Source organism: Pelodiscus sinensis, chromosome 29 (assembly GCF_052426305.1).
Source record: "Pelodiscus sinensis isolate ZL-2025 chromosome 29, ASM5242630v1, whole genome shotgun sequence".
NCBI classification, from domain to species: domain Eukaryota; kingdom Metazoa; phylum Chordata; order Testudines; family Trionychidae; genus Pelodiscus; species Pelodiscus sinensis.
The window spans coordinates 576,101-601,235 of record NC_143080.1 but is presented as its reverse complement, the minus strand read 5'-3'; the positions used below and the strand labels follow the sequence as shown (position 1 = coordinate 601,235).

The 25,135-nt window shown below is 62.2% G+C and overlaps 2 protein-coding genes across 3 annotated transcripts; one reads left to right on the top strand and one right to left on the bottom strand.

Annotated features, from left to right (window-relative positions):
- Window positions 1-1,536: 1,536 nt before the first annotated feature.
- SGCA (sarcoglycan alpha) lies at window positions 1,537-20,120 on the top strand. 2 transcript variants are annotated; one of them, XM_075918408.2, is made up of 10 exons: window positions 1,537-1,671; window positions 2,357-2,491; window positions 3,994-4,148; window positions 6,502-6,574; window positions 6,843-7,041; window positions 7,475-7,637; window positions 8,796-9,004; window positions 9,586-9,612; window positions 18,623-18,808; window positions 19,404-20,120. In XM_075918408.2, exons 1-10 carry the CDS (start codon window positions 1,632-1,634, stop codon window positions 19,405-19,407), a joined length of 1,191 nt encoding a protein of 396 aa, XP_075774523.2. In that variant the 5' UTR covers window positions 1,537-1,631; the 3' UTR covers window positions 19,408-20,120. The 2 variants fall into 2 exon arrangements, with proteins under 2 accessions (XP_075774523.2, XP_089630044.1); XM_089773918.1 differs by lacking the exon at window positions 19,404-20,120 and having other exon boundaries at window positions 18,623-18,812.
- LOC142825995 (uncharacterized) lies at window positions 11,405-12,111 on the bottom strand. Its single transcript, XM_075918409.2, has one exon. The coding sequence runs from the start codon at window positions 12,103-12,105 to the stop codon at window positions 11,464-11,466; it is 642 nt and encodes a 213-aa protein (XP_075774524.2). The 5' UTR covers window positions 12,106-12,111; the 3' UTR covers window positions 11,405-11,463.
- Window positions 20,121-25,135: the final 5,015 nt, after the last annotated feature.

Here is a 25,135-nt window from a genome sequence, read left to right as displayed (position 1 = left end):
GGGCGCATCCCCCCCGGGCGCATCCCCCCGGGTGCATCCCCCTGGGCGCATCCCCCTGGGCGCATCCCCCCAGGCACATCCCCCCGGGCACATTCCCCCCTGGGCGCATCCCTCCAGGCACATCCCCCTGGGCGCATCCCCCCGGGCGCATCCCCCTGGGCGCATCCCCCCAGGCACATTCCCCCCTGGGCGCATCCCCCCAGGCACATCCCCCCGGGCACATCCCCCTGGGCGCATCCCTCCAGGCACATCCCCCCGGGCACATCCCCCTGGGCGCATCCCTCCAGGCACATCCCCCCCAGGCACATCCCCCTGGGCGCATCCCTCCAGACACATCCCCCCCAGGCACATCCCCCTGGGCGCATCCCCCTGGGCGCATCCCCCCAGGCACATCCCCCCCAGGCACATCCCCCTGGGCGCATCCCTCCAGGCACATCCCCCCAGGCACATGCCCCCCTGGGCGCATCCCCCTGGGCGCATCCCCCTGGGCGCATCCCCCCAGGCACATCCCCCCCGGGCGCATCCCCCCCAGGCACATCCCCCCCCCCATCCCCCCGGGCACATCCCCCTGGGCGCATCCCCCCAGGCACATCCCCCCCTGGGCGCATCCCTCCAGGCACATCCCCCCTGGGCACATCCCCCCTGGGCGCATCCCCCTGGGCGCATCCCCCCCTGGGTGCATCCCCCACAGGCACATCCCTCCAGGCACATCCCCCCCTGGGTGCATCCCCCCAGGCACATCCCCCCCGGGCACATCCCCCTGGGCGCATCCCTCCAGGCACATCCCCCCCCGGGCACATCCCCCTGGGCGCATCCCTCCAGGCACATCCCCCCCGGGCGCATCCCCCTGGGTGCATCCCCCCAGGCACATCCCCCCCTGGGCGCATCCCCCTGGGCGCATCCCCCCAGGCACATCCCCCCCTGGGCGCATCCCCCTGGGCGCATCCCCCCAGGCACATCCCCCCCGGGCACATCCCCCCCAGGCACATCCCCCCAGGCACATCCCCCCTGGGTGCATCCCTCCGGACACATCCCCCTGCGCACACTCCCCCCAGGCACATCCCCCTGGGAACATCCCCCCCCAGGCGCATCCCCCCAGGCACATCCCCCCCCAGGCACATCCCCCTGGGCACGTCCCCCCGGGCACATTCCCCCCGGGCACATCCCCCTGGGGACGTCTGCCCCGGGCACATTCCCCCCAAGCACATCCTCCTGGGTATATCCCCCCGGGCGCATCTCCCCGGGCACATCCCTCCCCTGGAGCATCCCCCCTAAGCACATCCCCTTGGGCACATCCCCCCGGGCGCATCCCCTCCGGGTGCATCTCCCCCCAGGCACATCCCTCCCCTGGAGCATCCCCCCTAAGCACATCCCCCTGGGCACATCCCCCCGGGCGCATCCCCCTGGGCACATCACCCCCCGGTCATATCCCCCCCCGGCACATCCTGCCGGGCACATACCCAGTAGCACTTGCAGCAGGCTTTGGATCAGGGTCCCGGCCTGTCTAGTCACTCCCCCCCCCCCGTCTCCTCCCCTGTCCCTCCCTCGCCTGGTCCGTCCTGACAGCCTGTCTCCGTCAATCAGAGCCTGTCTCTGGCCGCAGTCCCGGCGGGCGGGCGAACAGGGCAAAGATGGCAGCGCGGGGGCTGCTGTGGACTCCTTTCGTGACGGGCAAGTAGCCTCCTCCCTGGGCTCTATGCGAGGGGAGAGCGCCGGGGTGGGGGGCTGGGAGAGGTGCCGGGAGCCCCAGACCTGAAGAAGGAGGGGAGGGCGTGGGGCGGGCAAGCGCGGCCAAGGTGCTCCACGCACGCCCCTCCACGGGGCAGGGGCCCTGCATGACCCCCCCCTGCACGGGCCCAGCCCCGAGGGTCGGTGCTGACCAGCGCGGGGAAGCCAGAGGTGCAGACAGCCCCGGAGCGGCCCCTTCTATAAATAGCCAGGGCCGCCTGGCCCGGAGCTGCAGGCCTGGGAGGCCGGCTGGGTTCTGCGCAGGGCGGTGCCCCCGGCAGGGTGCTCAGCTCCACCCAGCGGCTGGGTCTGCGGGAGGCAGGGGGCTTCTGCGAGAGGGTGGCCCGAAGCCGACGGGGCCGATCCTGGGTCTGGCCCTGAGCTGTGGGTTCCGCCTGGGCTCCCCCAGGAGGGCTCCCTGTGGCCTGTGCCCTCCACTTGGCTCCGGAGCCAGGCGCTTTATACCAGCCTCAGTGCCTGACACAGGGCTTGGCTTGCCCACGACCCCCCGACACAGGCCTCCGCCCCCCACCCTTCCTGCAGCACCCATCTGGCTGGCTGCTCGTTGTCCCCCTCGGCTCCTCCTGGCCCACCCCGCCTCCAGCTGTCACGCCCTCCCTCTCCGCAGCCGTGCTCCTGGGGGGGGCCTTGGCCACGCTCCCCGACCGCAGCGTCTCCCCGGCAGCCGGAGCCCTGTGCGTCCAGGAGCTGAAGCGAGAGCATTTCCAGCGGGCCTTCCCCTCTGTCCGCAAGAACTCCAGCGGTGAGTGGGTGAGGGGCCAGGGGCTCACCAGCCCCCCACTCCTCTCGCGAGGTCACCCACAGCCGGGCCAGGGGAGAGGTCCAAAGGGGCTGGCACCATTAACTGCCCATCTCCCAGCAGGCACTGGCCAAGCAGGAATAACAGGAAATGGAATCTAATCACACGCCTGTCCCCACACACCCCGTCTGTCTGCCTGTCCATCCCGTCTGTCTGTCTGTCTGTCCGCACACACCCCGTCTGTCTGTCTATCCGTCCCTGCGCACCCCGTCTGTCTGTCCGCACACACCCCGTCTGTCTGTCTGTCTGTCTATCCGTCCCCACGCACCTCGTCTGTCTGTCTGCACACACCCCGTCTGTCTGTCTATCCGTCCCCACGCACCCCGTCTGTCTGTCTGTCTGCACACACCCCGTCTGTCTGTCTATCCGTCCCCACGCACCCCGTCTGTCTGTCTGTCTATCCCCACACACCCCGTCTGTCTGTCTGTCCGCACACACCCCGTCTGTCTGTCTGTCTGTCTATCCGTCCCCACGCACCTCGTCTGTCTGTCTGCACACACCCCGTCTGTCTGTCTATCCGTCCCCACGCACCCCGTCTGTCTGTCTGTCTGCACACACCCCGTCTGTCTGTCTATCCGTCCCCACGCACCCCGTCTGTCTGTCTGTCTATCCCCACACACCCCGTCTGTCTGTCTGTCCGCACACACCCCGTCTGTCTGTCTGTCTGTCTATCCGTCCCCACGCACCTCGTCTGTCTGTCTGCACACACCCCGTCTGTCTGTCTATCCGTCCCCACGCACCCCGTCTGTCTGTCTGTCTGCACACACCCCGTCTGTCTGTCTATCCGTCCCCACGCACCCCGTCTGTCTGTCTGTCTGCACACACCCCGTCTGTCTGTCTATCCGTCCCCACGCACCCCGTCTGTCTGTCTGTCTGCACACACCCCGTCTGTCTGTCTGTCTATCCCCACACACCCCGTCTGTCTGTCTGTCTGTCTATCCATCCCCACACACCCCGTCTGTCTGTCTATCCCCACACACCCCGTCTGTCTGTCTATCCATCCCCACACACCCCGTCTGTCTGTCTGTCTATCTATCTATCCGCCCCTGCCTCCACACACTCTGCCTAAGGGCCAATCCCTGCTCAGAGGCGCTCCCGAGGAAGGACAGACGGACAAGCCGACGACAGGGAAAGGGCAACAGCCTCTCTCCAGCGCTCTCTGGGATCCTGGGGCTGGGCCGGGCTCCGCGTACGAGCCGTGTCCTGGGGCGGGAGTGGGCTCTGTGGAGGGTCCCTTGCGTGCTGGGGTGGTTTGAAAGTTGGGCGGTGCCTCTCCCGCCGGGCCCCCCAGCTCCCCCCCTTCTCCCCCACGTCCTGCTGGGACATGGCTCTTGGTACAGATTCTACACGGAAGGTGCCCAGACAACGGTGACGGGCTCAACCCCCGAGATCATGGGGTGGCCGGGTCACCGAAAACCCTCATGTGTCTGGCCGGATCCTTTCAGAAATCCTGCCCGCGGCCCCCATCACCTTCCGCGCCCAGCTGCTGGGGCTCCCCGACCTGCCCAGGTGGCTGCGCTACACCCAACGCAGCCCGTACCAGCCCGGCTACCTCTACGGGTCGCCCACGGCCAAGGACGTCGGCAGGCAGCTCATCGAGGTACTGGGCCAGTGCTGCCCCCGGCCTCTGGGGACTGGGGCGCTGCCTGGCGGCTGGGGGCGTTTGGGGCCAGCGGGGCTCGGGTGGGCTTGGCTGCTGGGCATTTGAGGGGATACGAACGGGAGCGTGTGTATGTGTGAAGGAGAGGGGGGGGGTGTGAGCTGTGTGAGAGTGAGTTTGTGTGTGTGTGCAGGTGTGTGTGTAACGTGTGGGAGGGAGGTGTGTGTGTATGTGACGTGTGTGTGAGGGAAGGGTGTGGGGGGAATTGTGTGAGGGAGGTGTGTGTGTGTGTGTGTGTGAGGGAGGGGTGTGTGTGTGTGAGTGTGTGTGTGTGTGTGTGTAACGTGTGGGAGGGAGGTGTGTGTGTGTATGTGACGTGTGTGTGTGTAGGAGTGTGTGTGTGTGAGGGAGGGGTGTATGTGTGTGAGTTTGTGTGTGTAGGAGGTGTGAGTTTGTGTGTGTGTGTAGGAGTGTGTGTGTGTGTATGAGGGAAGGAGGTGTGTATGTGACGTGTGTGTGAGGGAGGGGTGTGGGGGGAATTGTGTGCGCAAAGGAGGTGTGTGTGTGTGTGTGTGAGGGAGGTGTGTGTGTGTGTGTGTGTGTGTGAGGGAGGTATGTGTGTGTGAGGGAGGGGTGTGTGTGTGTGTATGTGACGTGTGTGTGAGGGAGGAGTGTGGGAGGAATTGTGTGCGCAAAGGAGGTGTGTGTGTGTGTGTGTGTGTGAGGGAGGGGTGTGTGTGTGTATGTGACGTGTGTGTGAGGGAGGAGTGTGGGGGGAATTGTGTGCGCAAAGGAGGTGTGTGTGTGTGTGTGTGTGTGTGAGGGAGGTGTGTGTGTGTGAGGGAGGGGTGTGTGTGTGTGTGTGTGTGTGACGTGTGTGTGAGGGAGGGGTGTGTGTGTGTGTGTGTATGTGACGTGTGTGTGAGGGAGGAGTGTGGAGGGAATTGTGTGCGCAAAGGAGGTGTGTGTGTGTGTGTGTGAGGGAGGTGTGTGTGTGTGAGGGAGGGGTGTGTGTGTGTTTGTGTGTATGTGACGTGTGTGTGAGGGAGGAGTGTGGGAGGAATTGTGTGCGCAAAGGAGGTGTGTGTGTGTGTGTGTGTGTGTGAGGGAGGTGTGTGTGTGTGAGGGAGGGGTGTGTGTGTGTTTGTGTGTATGTGACGTGTGTGTGAGGGAGGAGTGTGGGGGGAATTGTGTGCGCAAAGGAGGTGTGTGTGTGTGTGTGAGTGTGTATGTGTGTGTGTGAGGGAGGGGTGTGTGTGTGTGTGTGTGTGACGTGTGTGTGAGGGAGGGGTGTGTGTGTGTGTATGTGACGTGTGTGTGAGGGAGGAGTGTGGAGGGAATTGTGTGCGCAAAGGAGGTGTGTGTGTGAGAGGGAGGGGTGTGTGTGTGTGTGTGTGTGTGTGTATGTGACGTGTGTGTGAGGGAGGAGTGTGGAGGGAATTGTGTGCGCAAAGGAGGTGTGTGTGTGTGAGGGAGGAGTGTGGAGGGAATTGTGTGCGCAAAGGAGGTGTGTGTGTGTGTGAGGGAGGGGTGTGTGTGTGTGTATGACGTGTGTGTGAGGGAGGTGTGTGTGTGTGTGAGGGAGGGGTGTGTGTGTGTGTATGTGATGTGTGTGTGAGGGAGGAGTGTGGAGGGAATTGCGTGCGCAAAGGAGGTGTGTGTGTGTGTCTGCACGCATAGCTATGGGGTAAATGTTTTGACTGAAGCTGAGGACATCAGAGCTAACCAGCTCCAAAGTCCTATGGTGACCCGAGCAGGCCGCAGCCTGGGGCTCCCTTTCCTTCTATGCCCAAGGCAGCCCCCCGTCTGGGCACTCATGAGCCATCTCCCCATTCGAGGGCAGCAGGGCAACCCCCTGGACTCTGGGTGTCTCTGCCTCCTGCCGTGTCTGCCATCTGAGCCAGCCTTCCCCGCAGCAGGAGATGGCCTAGAGCAGCAACCGACGACTGAGGCTGCGCGTGGGCCGCGTGCGGGACCCTTCCCCAGCTCAGTGGCCGGGACACACGATTGTTACCACGATGCTCTCCCGGGCCAGGGCAGTTTTGCTCACTGAGCTTGCGCCCCAGGAATGCGCGGGGGGTGCAGGTCGAACTGGAGCAGCGCTGGGGTTGGCTGCGGAGGGATTGCCCGGCTCTCCCCGTCAGTGCTGGGTGCAGTCAGCGCCCACCGCACGTCACCTGCCCTGGCTTCACTCTAGTGATACGGGTGGGAAGCAAACGCCGCAAAGGGAAGCCAATGGGATCTGGCAGCTCCGTGTAAATAAAACGTGTGGCAGGCCTCATGGGACGTGATGTGGGTGGCGGCCATTTTGTTCTGAGTGGGGATCCCAAGTTCTTTCCTCTCCACGTGGCAGGTGACAGCGTATAACAGACACACCTACGAGACCGTGCGGCAAAGGGTCATTTTCACCATTGTCCTCTCCCCAGGTAACTCCCCCGCCTTCCCTCCGCCGCTCCCTGTGCCCTGTTGCTAGCGACCAGCCCATCCCAGGCCCCCCACCGGGGCAGGGCAAGGAGGCGCCAACAGGCGCCGGGGTGCGAGGACGGCCCCATCTGCCGTGTTAAGAGGGTGATGCCTCCCGGCCCTGCCAGCGGCCCCTGGAGCATGCCCCCCCTCCTCCCACAGCCCCCTCGGCATGCTCCGGATGCAGGAGCTCCTGATGGCCTCCCAGCGGGGTCTCTCTCCCCCACGCAGACGCCCAGATGCCGTTCCAGGCCGAGTTCTTCGTCAGGAACCGGGACGTGGAGGAAGTGCTGCCGCCGGACGCGCAGAAGCAGTTCCAGCAAGCCCTGGACACCATGCTGGAGCAGAAGGACTGGAGTATCGTCAACATCACGTCGGCCCTGGACCGAGGGGGCCGGGTCCCCCTGCCCATCGAGGGCAGGAAGGAGGGGTAAGGAGAGAACAGGACAGCGACTGCCCACCAGCTCCTGGCCTGGTTCTGGGACTTCTCAAGGATGCCCAGGGCCAGCGACCCTGGCCCCGCAGCGCCCAACCCTGGGTGACCCAGGGCCTGGTCAGTGGGGCAAAGGGCTCCTAGGCTGGTTCTACCTATCAGAGATCCCGGACCACTTCCCACAGCTGGCAGGGGGCTCCCTGGTCACTCCCGGCAGCTGGGGGCACCCAGATGGGGAGGACATTCCCAAGCAGTTCCCCACAACTGGGGGGCTCCTGGACCGTTCCCCACAGCTGGGGGGCTCCTGGACTGCTCCTCACAGCCTGTCTAGCTAGGGAGGCTGGGGCTGCCATGCCCCACATTCTTGCGATCTGATAGCCCCAACCCCTCCTCCTCCCACTTTCCTGTCCCTCTGGGCATCTCTCCCCAGGGTTTACATCAAGGTGGGCTCCCGCCGGCCCTTCTCCGACTGCTTGGTGAAGGCCACCTCCTCCGACAACCAGTTCCGGTGCAGCCTGGAGCAGCAGCCGGTCATTCCCTGCTACGACAGCTTCAGTCCTCAGTTCCAAATCGACTGGTGCAACGTTACCCTGGTGAGGGGCTTGGGCAGAGCCACGCTGCCCCCATGCGCCGCATCCCCCCCTCCTAGCAGGGCCGGGGGAGGAGTCCTGGCCCGGTGAAATGCAGGGGAGAGTTGCTGGTGATTTCTCCCTGGGGTCTCCTGCACCCCTGCCTCAGTGCCCTGAATAGCCATGCGGCCGTAACCTTGAACCTTAGGGCCTAGCGTGATGGCGCGACAAAGGCTTGTCTGGGACTCTGCTCCCGTCTCTGCTACTGAAATGCTCGGTGTCCTTGGGCAAATCATTGTCACTCTAGACCAGGCCTGCACACCATACGTCCTGAGGGCTGCGTGGGGCTCACAGGGGCTCACTGTGCGGCCCGTGCCGACTACGGGAGGCGTGGCCCCCTCCGCTCCGCCGGCCTGCATGCAGCTCCGGCGTGAGGGGGCGGGCGCGAGCCAGAGGGCGGGACGCCGGCAGATGCCAGGACGCTGGGGTGACGTGGCGTCGTGACGTCACAGCCGGCGCCCGCCGGATTCCAAAAGGCTCCAGCAGCCCCACAAACTGGGCGGCAGAAGCCAGGTAGGGGAGGGGAAGGGGCTTGTGCTGAGGGGAGGGGGCAGGTCAGGGGACAGGGGAAGGCACCAAGGGGCCGGGCGCAGGAGAGACCAATGCCAGGGGGCCAAGTGGAGACGCTTTTCTTTTTGCTTGACAGACATTTTTAGTCCGCGAGTTCGGTATTTTTTGGGACCTTGCGGCCTGCAGCTGTTTGCTTTGGAGGAATACGGCCCGCGCCGCTTCCCGAGTCGCGCAGGCCTGCTCTAGACCCGTGGTGCCACCCTGTGGTCGGCAGACCCCTGGCAGCCCACGCCGGTACTGCAGGGGGCCCGTGGAAAGTTTAAAAATAAGGCTCGGGTCACTGTGGTGGGCCCAATCCTCACTTTCCTCTGCTTTTCCTTTTCCTGTTTTCCTCCCCCGGCGCTTGGGGGCAGGGATGCTGCAGAAGGCGCAGGAAGGCGCGGGCAGGGCTGCCCTGTTGACTGGAGATTCCGGTCTCCCTGGCCCCAAGAAATCCCTGAGGAGGTGTGACCGAGCGGAGAGCCTCCCTGGCAACGGGGGCGAACACCCCCTGGGCAGCCCCCCCGAGAGACCCCGGTGGCCCCTGACTGTCACGGCTCTCTCCTCCTGCAGACCGATCTCTCCGGGCTCAGCACCGCCGAGGGGACTCCCGTCTGGGGCGACGGGGTGCTGGAGGACGCCAGCGAATACAACCCCCCCACCGACTCCCCCGAGAAGGCGTTCTTGGCTGACTATCTGCTGACCATCTTGCTGCCGCTGCTGGTGGCCCTCCTGCTCTGCCTGCTCCTGGCCTACGTCATGTACGGCAGGAGGGAGGGCCTGTAAGTTGGGCAGACGCCCCTGGAGCCAGGAACGGGAAGGGATGGAGGAAGAGGCTGGGGAGGGTGCTCAGGATTCCCCATTTGCAGAGGGCTGGAGCCCCCTGGGGCAGAGTGAAATCCACCCCTGCCAAAGTGCCCTAAGGACACACCTAGCCTTAGGCTGGCCCCTCTGTCCTGGGGTGAATTTCCACTTCTCTGTCACAGGGCTTGACTGGGACATACTGTTACCAGCGGAGTCCACACTCCGGGTACATTTGTTGGCCCAGTTGTTGCACCAGCCCACCCCCGCCACTTGTGCCACAGGAGGATCTCCACTAGCTGTGAGCAGTACTGGGGCTATGACACAGCAGCGCTGAGTCCCTCCAACAGGGGACAGCAGGGCACATACACGACACTTCTTGCTGTGGCTCACGTAGCTGGGCCCGGCCAGGCTGTCTATCAACACTGGCTCGGGTTATTGCAAGTTACGCTTTACCTCTGCTGGGCCCTGGTCACACAGCCGGCTTAGTCGGTGCCAGTTTGAAGCTCAGCTCAGCATCCCACAGTGACCAACCTCTCCCGCCTTCCTTTTCCTCCCCCAGGCACAAAAGGGACATGAAGACCTCTGAGTAAGTGGTTCAGAGCTCCCCCCCGGGCCTGCATGAGTGTGTATTGGGGGGGGGGGGTAAAGCTGTGTGTCGTGTGGCTTTGTGAGGCTGACCGGCGTGTGTGCTTTGTACAGGGCAGGGCGTGTGTTTTCTGCCTGTTTGTATGTTAGCACTTCTGCAGGCGGGGCTGTTTTGGGTGCCTGCTTGTCAACACGCTGCTGACTGTGGGGGTGCGTCTAGACCAGCAAGATTTGGCGCAAAAACTTGCTGCCTGTCTACACTGGCCGCGAGTATTTACGCAAGAACACTGACGTTGTAATGTACAAAACCAGGGCTTCTTGCGCAAATACTGCGACGCTCCCGCCCAGGGATAAGCCCTCTTGCGCAAGAGGCCAGTGTAGACAGCAACGTTCATTTCTTGCGCAAGAAAGCCCGATGGCTAACATGGCCGGCAGAGCTTATCGCGCAAGAGAGCGTCCACACTGGCACGGATGCTTTTGCGCAAAGGCACATGCCAGTCTAGACGCTCTCTTGCGCAAATACTTTAAATGGAAAAACTTTTCCGTTAACAGCATTAGCGCAAAATCTTGCCAATCTAGATGCAGCCTGGATACGTAGCAGGGTTCCCTCTAAGCTGAGTGCTGGGGTGGCTGCCCAGGGGAGATTCAGGTGCTGCCCAGCAGAGCACCCACAGCCAGCAGCAGGTGTTTCTATTGGTGGTGCACATCCACACACATAACATTTATTCCACATGTGGATGGAAAAAATTAGAGGGAACACTGTCCGGGGGGGGCCGTTGGTGATCGTGTTAGGTGGCTGGGGGGGGCACACACCAAGCCTCGCCGGGGACTGGGAGCTATTTCTCCTCCCCACCCATATCTCACTGCTGTCACAGGGCTGTGACTCCCCGGGGGGGGGCAGATCTGGAGACAGGCGCCTGCATTGGCCTGGGAGGACCCTGGTACCAGACACCCAGGGCATGACAGTGGGACTCAAACGGCACCAGCCTCGTCCCGCTCCTAGACCCCAACCCCATCACCGTCCTTCTCTGCCGCCTTCTGCAGGGGCCAGAGGGACCATTTCTGTAGCCCTCCCTGTCTGCGCTGGTTAGCAGATGGGATTCAGCCCCTTGCCGGGCAGAGGCTGAGTCCGGCCAATACAACCTTGTATTCATGGCGCAGCTGCAGCTCTGGCTCGGGAGCTTCTCCCTCCCTGGCCAGCAGGCATCCTGGCTCCCTGAGAAGGACCCGCAGCCTCCCCCTTTCTGCCAGGCTTCCACAGACAGCCTGAGGAGGAGGTGGACCCGGAGGCTGGTTGGGAAAGCTGTCCTCCTCCTTCGATGCAGCATGGCCGAGCAGCGAGGGCACTAGCCAGGGACTCAGCAGACCTGGGTGTTAATCCTCCCTCTGCCACTGATTCATTGCATGGCCTTTGGCAAATCCCTTGCCCTCCATTTCTTCTTCAGTCAGATTGCAAGCTGTCTGTGTGCCCTCCCCAGCCCAGACTCTCCAAGTCCTTCCCTAAAGGGCACCTCCTCCCCAGGGAACTCTCAGCCCCCCCTCGTACGAAAACCTGCCCGACCTCTCTGATCGCTGTGATCGCTCAGGGCTCGGTCCTTGGTCTCCAAGGGTCTTGCGGAGCCCCTCGCTCCGTGGTCAGCGTGGGACGCTCCACCAGCAGCAAACCAAGGGGTGCCCCTTGCCAGCCCTGAGAGGGGCAAGGGAGCCCCATAGGCGTCACTAGATCATTCTCCCTTGCACCTTCCCGCCTGCAGGCCCTGCCCTGGGTCCCCAGGATGCGCCTGGACACAGGAGCGTGTAAATACAACACCCATTTTATTTACGGCCGGGGCAGACCTATGGCGGGGCGGGTCTAAGCCTCAGGTGCTGGCTGGCTGCTGCCCTGCGTGGCTGGCTGGTGGCTTGGCGTCGTCAGTCCATCCATCAGCAGCAGCTGCCCTCTCTCTGCCAGGCTTGTGGCTGCTACGCCCACCGCGAGGGGCCTCCCTCTTTTCTTGGGAGCCTTCTTCCGGCGCCCCGGGCCCCTCTTCTTGCCAATCCCAAAGGAGCCCGAGGCCCCGGAGCCTCTCAGCTTCCTCACGAGCCCTTTGGCCACCAGGCTCAGCAGCGCCCTCCGGAAGTAGGTCTTCTTCCTCGCCAGGTCGTAGCCGGCGGCCGCCACGAGCTTCTTGAGAGCCTGCAGGGAGAGGCCGGTGCGCCTCTCGGAGGCAGCCACGGCCTGCAGGATGAGCTTGGGGAGCCTGGGACCCGGGGGTCTGGGCAGCTTGGCCGGGCTGGCCCCAGGCAAGCTGGAAGGCTGGGAGACCCTGCTGCCCGCCGGCTGGGTCTCCTGGGCGCCGGTGGACCCAGATGGCTGGGCCTGCTCAGGGCTCTCTGCCGTTGGGTGAGCTGAGCCCACGGCAGCAGAACCCGGAGCTGCGGGGTCCGGGTGCCCTGGAGGGGTGGAGGAGGAACCCAGGGGAGGAACCTTAGGAGGGTTTTTTGTTTCCTCCATCTTGTTTGCCAGAGGCAGCTGCTGCTCCTTGGCCGGCGTCTGCACCTCTCGCGGGTCCCGGTGCCCGGCCTGCCCCTTCCGAGCGGCTACGTCCCCCTCTTCTCCCTGCGCTGCGGCTTGCTGGGCAGCTACAACCCCGCCGCCTGCTCCCCCAGCCCAGCCTCGGGCTGCAGTGGAGTGTCCTGCTTCTGGCCGCGCTCGGCGTGGCCGCCCGGGAGGACCCAGGGGAGACGGCGCCCGACCGTGGTGCTCCGGGCCGCGCCGATTCTTAGCTCCTTGCTGCCTCGCTCGGAGGCTGGTCTTCTGCGGGACCTTCTCCCACCAGGAGTCTGGGCCGGAGGCGGCTGTGAGCCTGGAGCGGGGCGTAGGGCCAGCGAGGACAAGCTCTAAAGCACAGCCCCCTCGGCCACCCCTCTCGGGCTGGCAGAACCCAGCGGTTGCCGTGAGGGCGGAGCTCGGTGGATTGTGACGTCAGGTGCGGTCTGTGATGTCTGCATGGGGCCGTGTGCAGGAGAGGGGCGTGTGTGTTAGGGGCCAGGGGAGCAGCCGGCGCTATCTAGCCCGGCCTGGCGTGTTCGTATTCAGGCCGTGGCTCTTTGGGGCCCGCCAAGTGAGCAACCTCTCCCTCCCCCTGCTTGTGCGCTGCATGTTCCCGGGAGCAGGGGGCCAGGCTGCCTGAGGCACCCAGGCCCGGGTTTTGGGGAGAGCTCAGGGGGCCGGGTGCGGGGCTGTGACGGACTGGGCTGTGTCTGGGCACAGCTGAGGGCGTCCGCTCAGGGCGAATTGCTCAACTTTGGGGCTCCTTACAGCCCCCAGACTGGTGACCTCTCGAAACAGGCCACAAACCAGTCCCACAGAGCGCTTCAGCAGCCTGCCTGAAGCCTCACGAGCGAAACCCCTCCGACACCCCAGCAATATCCGTGCCCCAGATGGCCCCAGGCCTCATACACAGGTGGGGGGTCCTAGCACCCAATCCCACCTACCCTGAACAAGTCCTGTACGGTTCCAAGAAACCAGCCACAGATCCCTGGTCAATTTCCCCTCTGGATCTTACCCGCAAATCACGCTGGACCAATCCTTTAGCATCTAACAACTACAGGTTTATTATTACAATAAAGAGAAGCATGAGAGTAAGGTTATTAAAGGATAGTACGTTACATGCACCGAATCTCCCAGTTCTCGATGCAGGCTCTAGCAGAGATGTTACAGCTGCTGGTTTAAAAGTTCTTGTTGCGCATCCTAGATCAGGATGGGTTCACAGGTCTTCCAGGCTCTTCCATCCCTGCACTGCTGCCTCTGGGATGAAGTGCTGAGCTGAGAACAAGATGGAGTCAGCCACATGGCCTCTTTATACCTCCTTCCCAGCCTCTTCTTGGCTGCAGGAGATCACCTGGTCCTCAGCCTCTCTCTGCTGCTGCTCTCAGGTGTCAGCCCTCATGCTTTAGGTGTGTCCTTGGCCCATTCAGGGCCTCGCTAATTAGCATGTCCACAGGCCCGGGCTCTGCCCAATGCTCAACCACATGCAGAGAAATATTCAGTATCCACACAGACTACAGATTCCTAACTACACACACAGACATTATACAACCACATAAATAGCTTACACAGGATTATCAGATAATAAGCTTCGATTCAGCACCTCACATGGCCCCCTTCTATACCATTCTTGGGGCCAACTGTGACAGCACGTTGGGGGTCCCCCGTCTCCTGCACCCCGAAATGGCACAAACAGACTCCACCAGCCAGTGGAATTGAGGGTGGTTTATTGCTCCTCCAGGATACAGCATAGCACAGATGTAATCTGGTTACAGGAACTGGGGCTGAGAGGCCTCAGTGTCCCCCTTGAGATAGGGGAGTCCCAGCCCCCCTCCCCAGCTCCTTCTCCCCTGCTTTCCAGACAGGAACTCACTAACCCTCTTCCAGCCCTGCCCCCCAGCCAGGGCAGCATCCACCTCCCTTTGTTCCTCTCCATGGGGGGTGGCTGGCCATACTCGTTTGCATAGTGACTCATCCTGTTTCGCTGGGTCGTGGTACCCACGGCAGCCAGTGGGGGTTACCCCAGAGCCAGCAGCATAGAAACCAGCCAGGTACCCCCACTACGTCACACCAACACCCCCACCTCTGGGTGCAGCAGTGATCTGGCTGCTCCCCCTCAAGATCCAGTAACGTGACAGGGGCTCACTGGGAAATAACGGGAGTCGCAGGGTGCTGAGGACTGGCCTTCAGGCAGGCACCTCAATGGGAACAGCGCCCCTCTGAAAACCCGGGTCTGACAGTGGGGGCCAAGTGCTGGAAATTCTGGCCCGTTGCAGGCCCAGGTCTTGTCACCAGACACCAGCTCCCACTGGCTTCCCTGCGAGGCACCTGCGTGCTGCGGTGGGTGACTGGCCTGGGGACGTAGCCGAGCATGCACCCGCCCGCCTCCGTCCATGCGCCGGTCTCCTGAGCTGAGAAGCCCCCGTCTCAGTCATCGCTCCTCATGCGGCAGCCGAGCCAAACCCCTCAGCTTTTCGGGACGTTTCCCAAGGCCAAGAGATCATTTTTGAGATGAGGTGCCACATCCAACCTATTGAAGAGCAGGTTGGATAAATGTCCATGCTCTAGACGGTGCTGGGTCCTGCCGGGAGGGCAGGGACTGGACTCGATGACTCTCGAGGTCCCTTCCAGTCCAGTCTAGGATCCACATGCAGGAGTCAAGATTTACATGGAGCCACAGGAAATTCTGTCGTATTCTCCATCCCATTCTGAATGATTCCCCACGTTCCGTTTGCCCTTTTGATCCCGCTGCACGTTGAGTGGATGGTCTCCAAGAACTAGCCCCAGTGACTATCTGGAGTGGTAACGGCTCATTTAGTACCCATCACTTCATAGCAGGGCTTCCCAGCCTATGGGTTGGGACCCAAATATGGGTGGCCATTCCATTTTAAAAGATCTCCCCAGGTGGCTCTTAAGGAGCCATTCACACATTTTTTGAATTGCCCCAGGTCACCAAGTCTTCCTGAATTGTCAAAATGGGTCCCCATCTGGAAAAGGTTGGGAACTGCAGCTTTATAGCTACAGCTGGGATCTGGTTTTCCAATGGGCATTACTTTGCATTGACCAACAATGAATTTTACCTACCACTGTGTTGCCCAATCACCTCATTTGGAAGGGTTGGCACCAAATGGCTGGCTGAAGAGCCTAGAATCTGGTGGGCTGGAGACCCTAGAACCTGATAGCTTGGGTGGGTTAAAGCGCATAAAACCCGGTGGCTTAGGAGGTTCGGAGAGCCTACAACCCAGTGGCTTGGGCGGGTTGAAAAGCCTAGAATCTGTTGGCTTGGGTGGGTTGGAGAGCCTAGAACACAGTGGCTTGCGCGGGTCGGAGAGCCTAGAACCTGTTGGCTTGGGTGGGTCGGAGAGCCTAGAACCTGTTGGCTTGGGTGGGTCGGAGAGCCTAGAACACAGTGGCTTGGGCGGGTCGGAGAGCCTAGAACCTGTTGGCTTGTGTGGGCGGGGAAGCCTAGAACGCAGCAGCTTGTGTGGGTCGGAGAGCCTAGAACCTGTTGGCTTGGGTGGGTTGGAGAGCCTAGAACACAGTGGCTTGGGCGGGTTGAAAAGCCTAGAACCTGTTGGCTTGGGCGGGTTGGAGAGCCTAGAACGCAACAGCTTGTGTGGGTCGGAGAGCCTAGAACCTGCTGGCTTGGGCGGGTTGGAGAGCCTAGAACGCAGCAGCTTGTGCGGGTCGGAGAGCCTAGAACCTGCTGGCTTGGGCGGGTTGGAGAGGCTGGACTATGGATTGGAACTACCCTGTGCTCTCAGGGATCTCTGAACCTGGCTTAGCTGAGGATCAGGGTGATAATCAGAGGAGGGACCCCAAGGGAGCTTACTCCTATCAGTCGTTTTGCTTGCTGAGTGGGCTGCAGAAGGTGGTGACCCTGGGGGCCGTGGTGGGCGCATTGTGGTGTCATAAGAACCCTGCAACGTGCGTGTAGCCTTAGGTCTCATTTCCCCGGTTGGATGGAGGCCTCAGCATGTAGACAGACAAGCCAGTTGCTCCTAGAATCCCATTCACCCCGAGCCCTGGCAGGTCACCTGAGCTTGCTGCCACATCTGGGGTGGAACACGGCAGCTGTTGAACACACTCAGCAAAGAGCCCGGAGCCCCCAAGTGCAGGAGGAACTTTGCCGTTCGTAGATTTATTCTGCCTCCCTAATTTGGACCCGGAGCACGCAGACACCGTGACTAGTGCACGTTCTGCTGCCAGAGCTCGACTGGCCAATAGCCCAGTCCCCTCCGGCTCCGGCACATGGAGGGGCTCTAGCTGATGATGAAGCAGGGAAGGCACCGCCAAGTTGCCACGCCCCAGTCCTGGAATCCCACAGAGGTCTCCCCCCACACCCAATGGCCCAGCCCGGTGAGCCTTAGCGCAGAGGGCTGGTGAGTCCGCCCCGGCCTCCCAACTCCCTGACGTTCCAGGCTGTTTCCATTTGCCGTCTCCCGCGGAAAGGATCAGCCCGACACAGGAGAACTTTTAAATACTCGGGTCACTTTATTAAGCACCGGTTCCTGCCGAGCCCCGGCACCTCACTTGGCAGCCTGCCGTTTCCTCCCCCGGCGGGCGGGCCGGCTGGCTTTGGAGCACCCACGGTTGGGCGCCTTCCTCGTCCCAGGCGCCTTCCCCTTCTTGGCAGCTCCTTTGCTCCTCTTTGCTTCCCTCTTCTTCTTGCCGGCGCGAAAGGAGCCTGCGGCGCCCATCCCAGTCATCTGCTTCAGCAGCCCCTTGGAGACCAGCCCCTTCAGCACCCGCAGGAAATGGGTCCGGTTCCTCACCACGTCGTAGCCCGCCTTGGTGACGGTCTTCTTCAGTGCGTCCAGGGAGAGGCCCTGGCACTTCGGGGAGGTGGCCACGGCCCAGAGGATGAGCTCCGAGACGCTGGGGCTGGCCTGCTTGGCGGGCGTGGGGGCTGCTCCGCTCGCGGCTGACTTCTGGGGCTCTGATTCCAAGGAGGGCCCCTCACACGGCTCACACAGATCAGTCATGCTGCTGGCTGGCGGCCCTCAGGGCTGCGTGGCCAACCCCTCTTCGTCCCGGCAGAGCCCAAGCCTGGAGCTTTGCCTTGGGATCGGAGCCGCCCCGGCTGGGGAGTCTCGTTTCCTGCTGGAAGTTCAGCCCCAAGGACCAACGATGCAATGTGGGGCTGTGGGCCCTGGCTTAGCCCCCCGGGTTCTCCACCGTCTGCTCCGATCAGTCTCTGGACCGCCGCACGGAGTCCTGCTTCCTGGAGCCCTCGGCCTGGGGGCTCTGCTGGCCCTGGGGCACGCTCCCGTTAGCCGCTCTCGGTAGGAAAGCGCTGGCCGGCACCCGTCCCAGGGTCAGCTCCTCGCGGCTCGGCTCAGGACTCTTCCTCTCCTGAATGCCTGAGGGTCTGGCTCTGCCTGCAACGCGGCCGGCCACTGCCCTGCGTGGAGGAGGCTGGGCAGCCAGTGGGGAGCTCCAAGGCAAAGGCCACCCCCGGCACTGAGCCACGGCAGCGCAGCCCGGTGCATTGTGATGTCGGAAGAGCCCTGTGAGGCGTGGCTAGCGGGGGGGGGGGGGGAAGAGACTTTCAAGCAGCAAAGCCAGTTGGCAGCCCCATCTCCTCTGCTGCACCCCGGCAGAGCTGAGCTCACACGTTAACCTGCTCTTAACTATCTCCAGAGATGCGGATTCCACAACCTCCCTGGGCAATTCATTCCCTGACAGGCAGGAACTTTTCCCTAATGTCCAACCTAAACCTCCCTGGCTGCAGTTTAAGCCCCTTGCTGCTTGTTCTATCCCCAGAGGCCAAGATGAACAAGTTTTCTCCCTCCTCCTTAAGACACCCTTTTAGATACCTAAAAACTGCTCTCATGTCCCCCTCAGACTTCTCCTTTCTTAACTAAACAAACCCAATTCCTTCAGTCTTCCTTCCTACAGCGCCTAGCACAGTGGGGTCTGGGCCACCACAGGCTCGGTGCTACCATAATGCACCTAATAAATATTATACCGCACCTAGCACAGTGGGGTCTGCACCTGACAGGCTCCTAGGTGCTACCGTAATACACCTAATAAATATTATACCGCACCTAGCACAGTGGGGTCTGCACCTGACAGGCTCCTAGGTGCTACCGTAATACACCTAATAAATATTATACCGCACCTAGCACAGTGGGGTCTGCACCTGACAGGCTCCTAGGTGCTACCGTAATACACCTAATAAATATTATACCGCACCTAGCACAGTGGGGTCTGCACCTGACAGGCGCCTAGGTGCTACCGTAATACACCTAATAAATATTATACCGCACCTAGCACAGTGGGGTCTGCACCTGACAGGTGCCTAGGTGCTACCGTAATACACCTAATAAATATTATACCGCACCTAGCACAGTGGGGTGCAGGGCTGGGTTTCCAAGACTCCCCCCCCCCCAGAAATCAATGACTATTCCCCATTCTTCCCCTCCCCTCACCCCAGCACCAGACTAAGGGTGTCCTCTCTGCTCTCCCCCGTTGTCAGTATCCAGATGGTGCATCACAACACGATCCACAGTAACACAGAGGAGCTGAGGCACATGGCCAGCAGCCGGGACGTGCCCCGCCCCCTCTCCACCCTGCCCATGTTCAACGTGCGCACGGGCGAGAGGGTCTCCCCACTGCCGGGCCGGCACGACAGCGCCCACGTCCCGCTCATCCTCGCCCAGCAGTGAGTGTTCCCACAAAGCGGGTTTGATTGGCGGGTGGGGGGCAGAGCCGTGACCGGGGGCAGCTGGTTCCTCGCCTTCCAGGGTTACTTGCCCCCCCAGGCAGTGACCTGCCATTGCTCTGTGGCCCTGGCACCAGCAAGGAGGCTGTGGGGCAGTGAAAGGGCTGCGCGGGGCCCCCCAGCCCTGCCTTTCAAACAGGTGCATGAGCCCCGTGGATGGCCCAACAGACCTGGGGCTGCGGCTACACTGCCTCGTCAGCACACCGGGGCGGGGGGACAGAGGACTGGCCCCTTGCAGGGCCAAGAAGGCAGGTCAACCTCGGGGATCCAGGAGTCCTCGGCTGGCCTGCTGGGGCAGCCAGCAAGGGGGGTTGGGTGGGGGAAATTGATTTGTTCTCCTTTCTCCTGCCTCCTAGGGGATCCGTGTGGATCCCTGGAACTGCAGGCAGGGGGGCCTAGTGACTAGTGCACAGGGCTGCGAGTTGAGACCCGGGCCTGGGTGGTAATATGTTACCCACGCCGAGGTCTCCGAGGGGAGAGCTAGTCAGCAGCAAAGCAGGATTGTTATTAAGGAGCTTTTCCTCCCTTCCCCCAGGTAACGACCGGCGTGGGGCGTCCAGGGGAGTCACTGCAAACAGCCAAGGAGTCTTCTGTTGGTCGGGAGACCCGACACTTGGTTTTCCCCTCTGTGAAACAGAGCGACAGGCGGGACAGAGAGCTGGGGGGGGGGGGCTCAAGCAGGAGAGAGGTGGGGAAGGACGAAGCCGCAACAATGAATTAAAACCCGCTTTGATGCTGAAACTTGGCCTGCTGCTCCCAGGGGTCAGGTGTCGGCTGCAGCCTGTCAGGGCCCCGTCAGAACAGCAGCTCTGGGGGCCACGTTGCCCAAGCCAGAGTGCGCCAGGCACTTGCCGTCTCACACCCCTAGGGCACGAGGGCAGCTGGGGACATGGGGACTGCCCCGGCCGGCCGGGGGAACCCCACTGCTCTCTGCAGCACGCAGCCGGCCAAGGGCCTGAAGAGCCCCGAGGGGAAAGTACCTTCCGTTTCTGCTATCACCCCCGCCCCCACCCGGCTCCCCCGAGAGCGTCGGTAAGAAACTCAAGTGTGGGATGCGGGGGGGGGGGGGTGTTGGAGTGTGGGGGAAGTTCCCTCCCTCCTCTGGGTTTGCAGTGTTCAGAGCCGCACAAGGCCCAGGGGCCCTGGCTGAGGAACCTGCTGGGCTCTGGCCGGGCGCTGCCCCGGTAAGCACCCTCCTGCCAAAGCCTGGACCCAGCTTCTTCCTCCCCCAACCCTCTGCCCCCTCCCCCATGTCCCCTCCCAGACCCTGCACTGCCTCACAACCCCCTCCCGGATCCTGCACCCCGTCTCCTACCCCTTGTCACAACCCGAATCCCTGCACCCCCTCCTGCTCTCCTGCCCCAGGTCACGACTCCCTCCCAGGCTTTGCACCCCCTCCACATCAGAATCCTTTCCTGTACCCTTCCCCTCTCCTGGACCCTGCAACCCAGTCTCCTGCCCTAAGACACAACTCCCTCCGGCACCCAGTCTCCCTCCCAGATCCCACACCCCTTCCTGTACCCCAAGTCCCTGCCCCAAACTGCTTTCTGCACCCACCCTCCATCCCAGACCCCACCCCTCCTCCATCAGTGTCATGGAAGAGTGCCGCCCTTCACTGCTTACCAAATTCTTGGAGTGATCCCCCGTCAAAAATTACTGCCCACCCCTCTCTAACCTACACACGAGCCAAGATTCCTGGGACCCTGTCTCGCCGAAGGGAAGAGACGCCCTGCGATCGGGAAGCGAACTTTCTGGAGACGCAGTGAACCGCTCTCATCCCGACCGGTGCCGGACCACGCGGGCAATATTGTCCGGCAGCATCACCAACCCTCCCACTGGGCTCTTGCAAGGCATTGGGGGGTAAGTTAGGATAAACAACAGCACGGAACATTGGAACCGGGGCGGTAAAACTTCATGGGACTGCGGGAAACCCGCCCCCCCATGCTAAGTGGCTCGTGAAAATCCCGCCGGAGCAGTACTAACAGTTCAACCCGTGCTGGCGAGCGCGTGGCAGTGCTGTTGTAGCCAAGAGAGTCCCGGGTTGCTAGAGACAGGCCAGGGAGGCCACACTTCTGATGGCGAGAGATAAGCTGGGAAGCTCCCCAGCTACAGGCAGTGCACTGCTAGACAAGAACTGAAGCAGTGTGTTTGGGCGGAGTTAACACATGCTGGCCCTGCAAAAGGCACTCCAGGTGAAGTGGGCAGTTTGCACTTCTGTAGTCCTAGGCAAAGGGCAGGGTTACAGATTGGTGTAATCAGCCTTGGTCCCTGGTTCCGCTTGTTCAGCAGGAGAGCTGGCAGAATTTCTATTTCCTGGGATTTTCCATAATTTTTGGGGGGGCTGAGGGGGGGAATTAATTCCTAATTGGAACAAACCCTCAAATTTCTAGGAAACAAAATTTCTTGAAACCCTGTTTGCCGTGCGTCCGTTGTAGCGGTGGCTTCTGTGTTGATTTTCAGCCTTGGTTTCATTTTAAACTTCTTTGTACAATTTGTTTTTAGCATTTTGCAAAACCCTGGCCCATCAAATCCCTCATACGTCACGGATTCAGTGACTGATGTGACGTCCCCCGGTTTTGTAAAATGCTAAACTATTGTCCGCGAGCTTTGCAAACTGTCCCCTCCCCCCACCTCCGCAACAAAACTGTCAAAAAGCTACAGGATGTTTGATCTCACCCAAGCAGCATTTCTGAAGGGAAAAACGATTCCAGGGGAAGATTTAACAGCTCTGTGCGGTCCCAGGCCCAGCGAGCCGGCCTGAAGGGGGAGCTCGTCCGATGGTTGGGATTTCGGGAAAAGCCCAGCTGCACGTCTGCTTTCTATGCAAGTCCCTCTCTCCCCCCTTTTCCAACCTATTCCCGTGTCATCCCCATCCTGTTCATCCCGGCGATCCCAGGGCCCGGAATAGGGAAACGCCCGGCTGGCCCTTCACACCCCACCCGAATCGTGCGCCCTCGCCCAGCGCTTCCTTTGGTGTTGTATTCAGCAGCCGCTTTGTGCTGCACTGGCGGGAGCATGAGGAGAAAGGAATCACCGAGCAAAGGGGGTCTCCAGACCCCAGGCGCTGGCCTGCCTCTTCACGGCACAAAGTCACACAAGAGCCCCATCACACCCAGGAGCCCGGACTCACAACCAGCTTCCCACACGCAAAGACCAAGTCCCACAAGAATCCCAACACAACGAATCTCCCCCCGTCACAGACACGCAAGCACACATGGAAACAAACTCTCAACCGGCCTTGGAGAGAGACAGACTCTCAGACTCAGGGCAAGAAACAGACTCACAACCACGTCCACAGCCTGACAGCCACGCACAAGAACACGGGTCCACAGGCCACCTCCTCCTAGCTTCTGTCAATGTAAATGCAATTTCAGAGCCCATCACAGCCGCCTTATTCCACGGACGCGTAACTCCCCGATACAGGGACCGGTCTGCGGCACTACAGATGTGCCTTGCCTGTTCCCGTCACTCCACCCACGCAAGGAGCCCAGCACCCCCCCCCCATCAACTCCCATGCAGCCGTTCAGCAGTTCCCCGAAATCCTTGTAACAAAACCCTTCTCCAGCTTCCACAGGGACCGGACGAAGGGGCAGCAGTTCCCTGCCCCTCACACTCGCCCCTGGAGAGGGTCCCTGTTCCCTCCCTCTGACCCTGGACCCTGCTCTCCAGGCCTCCCTCACCTGAGCAGTAGTTACAGCCCATCAAGGCAGCTGCCTGCAGGGCGCCTCTCCGCAGAGTTCCCTGCCAGTGAGTCCGACCCTTGTCCAGGGCACGTCCCTGCAGTTGCTGGGCTCTGCTTCTCCGGACTGAGCTGGATCTTCCCCCTTCGCTGCTCGGCCCTGCCCCTTCCTTCTGCCCCTCGGGCCCCAGCAACGTCCCCGCTGCTCTTCTCCAGCCACGTGCGGATTTTTTCCACTCACAGGCAGAATACATTTGAGGTGCACTGAGGCATGTGCACCACCTAGAGACACAAAGCCCAGCGGGGCGGCATTGGGACCTCCGGAGATGCTGCCCAAGCGCCCGGCTCACAATACACAATCCAGCCCCCCCGGGTTTGGTCCCGCTCTCCTCTGAGCTCAGCTTAGGACAGGCTCCCCTGCAACTCCTGCCAAGTCGCCAGCCTCCCAGGGCCCAGATGGTCTCCCTTACGCCTAACTAGGGCTCAACACCCGTCACAGGCTCCGGAGTGTCTCCCTTCTTAAAGGGCCCATGGCACCCTCCATGCGACTGCAGGCCCCCAGTCCCTCCGCACACACACCTCACAAGATCCAGGTTCCCAGCCAGCCACACACCTCCACCAACCTGCCCCCGCAACAGCACAGACTCACAAGCACGCCCCTATCCAAACAAGGCAACCCCCCCCCATTCACCCGCATGTACACAACCACCCCCACACAGGCACCTTCCCCTGTTCAGGAACCCGGAGGCTGCACCTCACGCGCACACACTCACAACCACGCACACCACACCCTCAGACTCAACCACACACACCAGACTCACAACCACACTCCTATTCAAACAAGGCAACCCCCCCCATTCACCCGCATGTACACAACCACCCCCACACAGGCACCTCCCCCTGTTCAGGAACCCGGAGGCTACACCTCACGCACACACACACAACCACGCACACCACACTCTCAGACTCAACCACACACACCAGACTCACAACCACACTCCTATTCAAACAAGGCAAGCCCCCCATTCACCCACATGTACACAACCACCCCCACACAGGCACCTTCCCCTGTTCAGGAACCCGGAGGCTACACCTCACGCACACACACACAACCACGCACACCACACTCTCAGACTCAACCACACACACCAGACTCACAACCACACTCCTATTCAAACAAGGCAACCCCCCCCCATTCACCCGCATGTACACAACCACCCCCACACAGGCACCTTCCCCTGTTCAGGAACCCGGAGGCTGCACCTCACGCACACACACACAACCACGCACACCACACTCTCAGACTCAACCACACACACCAGACTCACAACCACACTCCTATTCAAACAAGGCAACCCCCCCCATTCACCCGCATGTACACAACCACCCCCACACAGGCACCTCTTCCCCTGTTCAGGAACCCAGAGGCTGCACCTCTCACACACACAATCACAACCACGCACACCCCAGACTCGCACTCACAACCATGCACACCAGACTCACAACCACACATGCCGCACCCCCCCACACCTCATACTCACAGCCACGCACCCCCAGACTCAGACTCAGAGGCGCCCCCCTTCACAAGACAGCCCCCCATGCGGGCTCCCCCCGTTCACGGGGGGGGTGTCTCCATTTTCTCACCCGCCCTGCGGGCTCCTCGGCCCTTTCTCAGCCCCTACCCGGGGCCTCGCGTCCTCCCCTCGGGCCGCCGCCGGGCACAGACCCCGCCGGCAGCTCCCGGAGCGCTTCCCGCAGTGGCAGAGCCGGGGCTGCGCGGGCGCGGGCCGGTTCCTCAGCGCGGGGAGGGGCCGCGGGCGGACCCCCCCGGATTAGGCTCCGCAAAGCTCTCCAGCCGGAGCGCCGGGCCCGGAGCAGCCCCGTCGCGGCCCATTGCCCCGCAGCCAGGCGGACCCCGCCCGCTGCGTCCGCCGCCTGGCTCCCGGGGCGAGGCTTTCCAAAGGGACTACAAGAGAGAGCGGGGAAAGAGAAACACGTGCACGTGGGCGCACACGCATGCACACTCACCCACCCGTGCACACGTACTCACCCACCCGTGCACGCACACGCATGCACACTCACCCACCCGTGCACACGTACTCACCCACTCGTGCACACGTACTCACCCACCCGTGCACGCACACGCATGCACACTCACCCACTCGTGCACGCACACGCGCGATACAGCGTGGGCAGGAGGGAGGAAGTGGAGAGGAACCCGCGGGACGTGGGCGTAGCAGAAGCTCCTGCCGCTGCCCGTGGGCCCGAGCCCACCGACCCGCCGAGCTTTCCACAAACCCTCGGGCCACGGGGCTCCTCCTCCGCTCAGTCCTGCCCCCGGCTGCGCGGCCGGGCCGGGCCGGGGCAGCGCGGAGCGCAAGGGGCAGCGCGCGGCTCCTTCCCGCACCGCGATGTGCTGCGGGCGGGCGCCAGGACACTCCTGGGGGAGCCTGTGGCGAGTGCCGGGGTTTTCTGAGCAGCCTGTGATGTCACCGAGTGGGCGGCATGGGGCCAGCCGGGTACAATGGCCTCATTGTAAGGGGGGACTTGGGGCCTGGGCAGAGCTCAGCCGGGGAGGGGGGCGGGCT

What these genes read in the sequence shown, in the direction of transcription:
- SGCA (XM_075918408.2), top strand. Translation starts at nt 1,632, where the DNA reads ATGGCAGCGCGGGGGCTGCTGTGGACTCCTTTCGTGACGG. An exon ending in TCGGCAGGCAGCTCATCGAG is followed by an intron (nt 4,149 to 6,501) that starts GTACTGGGCCAG and finishes TCCACGTGGCAG; the next exon opens with GTGACAGCGTATAACAGACA. An exon ending in AGGGACATGAAGACCTCTGA is followed by an intron (nt 9,613 to 18,622) that starts GTAAGTGGTTCA and finishes CCCCGTTGTCAG; the next exon opens with TATCCAGATGGTGCATCACA.
- LOC142825995 (XM_075918409.2), bottom strand. Translation starts at nt 12,105, where the DNA reads ATGGAGGAAACAAAAAACCCTCCTAAGGTTCCTCCCCTGGGTTCCTCC.